Source organism: Megachile rotundata, chromosome 15 (assembly GCF_050947335.1).
Source record: "Megachile rotundata isolate GNS110a chromosome 15, iyMegRotu1, whole genome shotgun sequence".
Taxonomy (NCBI): Eukaryota; Metazoa; Arthropoda; class Insecta; order Hymenoptera; family Megachilidae; genus Megachile; species Megachile rotundata.
The window spans coordinates 2,428,842-2,433,467 of NC_134997.1; the positions used below are offsets into that span (position 1 = coordinate 2,428,842).

The 4,626-nt window shown below is 39.7% G+C and overlaps 1 protein-coding gene across 1 annotated transcript; it reads right to left on the minus strand.

Moving 5' to 3' along the window:
- Window positions 1-648: 648 nt before the first annotated feature.
- LOC105663836 (uncharacterized) lies at window positions 649-2,743 on the minus strand. Its single transcript, XM_012295530.2, has 2 exons — window positions 2,740-2,743; window positions 649-2,300 (listed from the first exon to the last, which is right to left on the minus strand). Exons 1-2 carry the CDS (start codon window positions 2,741-2,743, stop codon window positions 1,285-1,287), a joined length of 1,020 nt encoding a protein of 339 aa, XP_012150920.2. The 3' UTR covers window positions 649-1,284.
- Window positions 2,744-4,626: the final 1,883 nt, after the last annotated feature.

A 4,626-nucleotide genomic window follows, 5' to 3' on the forward strand; every position in this document is an offset into this window, starting at 1 on the left:
TTGTAACAATTTTATTCAGTAATCGGTGAAAGAGACTCGGGAACACAGGGCTTGAACAACTCATTCGAATAAATTTGACACTGTTTATTCATATTTCGTGATCACTTTTTCCGACGAGTTTTCTCGAGTCGGTTGATCGATTCTCGGATCGCTAATTCTATCCTAGCGAGGATACGGAGCACAGGATGTTTAGGCAGAGTCACGTGAAGTTGTTAAAATAAAATAAAAGATATAACTTTAAATGTTCACAAAATGGTTTATTTAACACTTCACTCGCACGCTCACCCCGGGACAATGGACAATTATAACGATAATGCAACTGGTTGAAATAATCGGAAAAACGGTTGAAATTTAGGTTGCAATTCGCTAATACGTTTGCTTTCGCTGAAGGTTCACAAAGATCTGAATTTTAAAATCGGAACGGCAATCGTTTGAACAATCGATCCGATCGATGGCGTTGCGATAGGGCTAATCCCGTGCGGGAGGGATTAGTGCCTGTACGCAGCGACGTAATACGGCACAGAAGTGCCGCGGTCTATTATTATTATCTTTATTTCGGAACACTCTCGTTTTTTATTCAACAAATTCGAGTGCAGCAGGTTTTTTTACTAACCGAAAAGTTTCGAACTGACTGACTTTGCACTCGAACTGATCGCAGCGCCACGTGTACCACCGGTGGTACACGATGTGATAACTGCTCTAAACAAGAGAACTACTTATGTATTGATGATATAATGAAATATTGTGTAATAATATATCGATCTTTAGTCAAAATATCAAATGGCCTGAACGACAAGTCAGGCAAAAATGGCTTGGCACGGAACGTGTTAATCGTCCCCCAACATGAATTAATCCGTCCGCGTCAATATATACATTCAGCGATATAAGCGCGCTGTTTCGAGGAAGCGACTGGGTGTTTTGTAAACATTGCAATTCATTCAAGAAGAGGCTACGCTGAATGTATTTCAACCAGAATAGATGGGCTTGTTGTATCTCACACGGATTTAACACACCACTATCACCTTTACCATGAATGGAATCACGTGAGACAATCGTCAGCTTTGGGAGCGAGGACAGTCGCCTTAATCTGGTGATAAATCTGAAAATATATGCGGTGACTCGTATTAATTTTGTCCAATTGGAATATCGGTCGGCAAGATCCCATGCTGGTACGGGGGCTGCCATATTTACAGGGAAAGAACGCTCTTCCAGCGAGGTGGACGCGATCACGGAGGTATCATGTGGCCAGTCAGCTGACGAAAGTTTGAGCCACAACGGACCAGTTCACCAAATGGACTGGAAACCTAATTGTTCGCAATTTAATCCTCGAAATGAGCAGTCCGCTGGGTTGTCATCAGTAGTCACGTGGTGCCATTTTACATTCGGTATATTGGTTTGTATCTCGGCAACCCTGTTAGCGACGAACGTTTTCCAACGGGATGGGAGCTGACATACCCAAGCTAAAACTATTGTAGAGTCTGTCCAACAATAACTAGTTACTGATTGAAGTGCGAGCGTCGATTTGACAAACACAAGAAGACGCGATAACAATACAGCGGCGCATAACTCAAGTCGAGGGATACTTATAGATTTAAGCAATGCAACTTTAGATTTTGCTGTTAAAAGCGATATTGTGACGTCTCCTGATAATGTTATAGTTTTTAAATAAACAACGGCAGCATAAGCAGAAGATGAGGCATCTGCGAAACCGTGTAATTCGTATGACTTCACGTACGACCCGTAATTTACCCATCGTGGTAGTGAAAGTTGGCGTAAACAGGGGAGTTGTTTATAATACGAAATCCATTCATCAAGGATCGCATTTGGAATGTTTACGTCCCAGTCACACTTAAAGTGCCACAAATGTTGCATGAGAATCTTCCCTTTAATAACCACAGGAGTGACCCAACCCAATGGATCAAAAAATTTAGCGATAGTGGATAAAATGGTGCGCTTCGTTTGAGGCACGTTTTCCCCAATAATGATATTGAACTGGAAAGAGTCGACGTTAGGGTTCCAGGACACTCCTAATACCTTTAATTCAGGTTGCAGAGGTTTGTTTGGTTGCAATGTTTTAGTGCTGGTGACGCTGTGGTCATTTGGATTAATGTTGGATAATAGTGCAGGAGTGTTACTTGCCCATTTGCGAAGGGTGAATACTGCACGATTCAGGAGCGAAATCAACTGTTTTCGAGTTTGTCGAGCGAGGTCGACATCGTCAGCACCAAAGACACAGTCATCGACATAAATTTGATTTTGTAAGACGGGCACTGCCAATGGATAATGATTTCCGTCATCCTCTGCAAGCTATCGAAGTATGCGGAGTGCGAGGTAAGGAGCGGGAGCAGTCCCATACGTAACAGTGCGAAGACCAAAGTGATGGAGAGGTTATTGCGGAGATGCACGCCAAACTATACGTTGGTAATCGATGTCGCAATTGTCAACAAGGATTTGGCGGTACATTTTTTCAATCTCCGCAAGGAAAACGTAGCGATGTAATCGCCATTGTAATATGACTGCGGGCAAGTCTAATTGAAGTTTTTGACCGGTAAACAAGTGGCCATTGAGAGACGTACCGTTAGAGGTAGAGCTTAAAAAAACACCTAGGCATAATAATTGCAATACTTATTTACAAAGATACCGTAACTTTTGTAATTTGAGGAAAAAACGCCGCTTTTTGACGTTTTGTTACATCAATATTAGGCATAAAATAAAACATTTAATCAAAAACTGATATACCCATCTTAAAGGATACATTCTCCGCTGTCTGGAACCGTATTTACAATTTTGTAACGTCCCTGGTTCTTGAACCTGGTATTTTACAGCGCTTATGAAGCAAAGAGCGGCTTTTGCCTATTAAGCGACTCGTTTTTACTATAACTAATTCTAAAAGAATGCGGGATCGTGGTGGCGTGTGGTTAAAGAGTGAAATCTACAGGTTAATACCTTTCATTAATTAGGTTTATTCAAATAATGATGAGAAAAAGAGTTATAATTAACAATTACTTTAGTAAATATAAAAATGTATATGTGACTGAATTCTATAAGCAAATTGGAGTATAATAGACTTGTTATTGACGCAAATCGCAGAACGGTAGCTAACTACTTCAATTACGTGATTTTATAATGGTATACGCAACGCAAAAATATAACGCAATTTAATAATGGATCTAGATCCTAACAAAACTGACAGAACAATAGTTGGTTAATTACAAAAACTCTAAAATTTGTATTAAACGTGGAACAGTTACTCTTTGTTTGACTCTAAACTAATTAGTTCATGGCCCTTTTTGTCAGAGCACAAATCGACACCCAAAACCTGATCGCTTAATTGAGGAGCCTGCGTTAGCTGGCTACTAGAACTACCCAACGATGCAAGAATCAAGTGACCGACGTGTGACCAACAGGGTAGCAAATAAAAATGACTCAACTTTAATTATTTATTGAAATTACTGAAACGCCACCCAAAAGACACGGGCTTCAGAGACCAAGCCGCTCAATGATGGGGAGCCTGCGTTAGCTGGCTACGAAACTACCCAGAGCGAACTCCGAGAATCTGACGGCGAATTAGTAATTCAGGAAAATAAGAAATATGTATGAATGACTGGCGAGCTCTCGTTGATGTCTTAGTTTCTTCTGGGGCTGAGCATAGCACTCTCCTTACGGAGTTTCAGATACAAGACCGTTTGAACGGGGAGCCTGCGTTAGCTGGCTACTAGAACTACCCAACGATCGAGTATCCAAATGGCTGATACCCACTGTCCAGTCAAAACTAAGAATCTTATAGGCTCTTACCAGTTAAAACTGCTCCAGTTAGTCGCTTCCTAAGAGGTCCGGGACGTAGTACTTCCAAGATTGTTCTGCGCTCGCAGCCGCTGCTGCACGCCCTTTTATACCCAGAGAATTGTGGGTTTTTTCCGCTCAAAAAGTATTATTATTTTATTACGCTTTATTTAGTAGCAAATATATATTAGTTTGATTAATAAAAATACGCTTTGATTTATTATTAATTAGTTTTTCACAAGTTTTCTCGTTAAATCGTATTTTTAATAATTTTTAGATACGCAAATTATAAGTGTTTTAATAGAAGAAATAATTAATCGCAAACAATACATAAAATAATAGCTAAAAATATAACGTAATTTATAATGAGTGAATAATAAATAATATATATAATATAAACATTTAAATAATAATTTATAATAACTGTGTTTCGAAGTATATCTTCTGTCTCTTTCTAACTAACGCGCGCGCCATCGATCGGTGATCTATTCTAAACAATGTTGCACGCGTGAGCTAACCCCATCCCATTACCATGCGAATTTTTATGACGCGGTCGGTAATTTGCGGTCGGTAATACAATAGAAAAAGATATTAGAATTAAAATGCTTCTCTGTTTATCGGCTGGATGATGTACCCGGGGATGTTACAATTTCTGTTCGATCGTGGGTTCATGGGATAATGACTACCAAAGAAAAAAGCATCATTTCGGCTTTAGTAGCTCATAACTTTGCGACCGATCGTCGAAACGAACTTTATGGACGTGTAAATTATAGGGGAAGGAACAGGGAACAGTAATCTAGAAGTACCATTAATCAAAAAAATTTTTCTGTGTCTACAAACCTT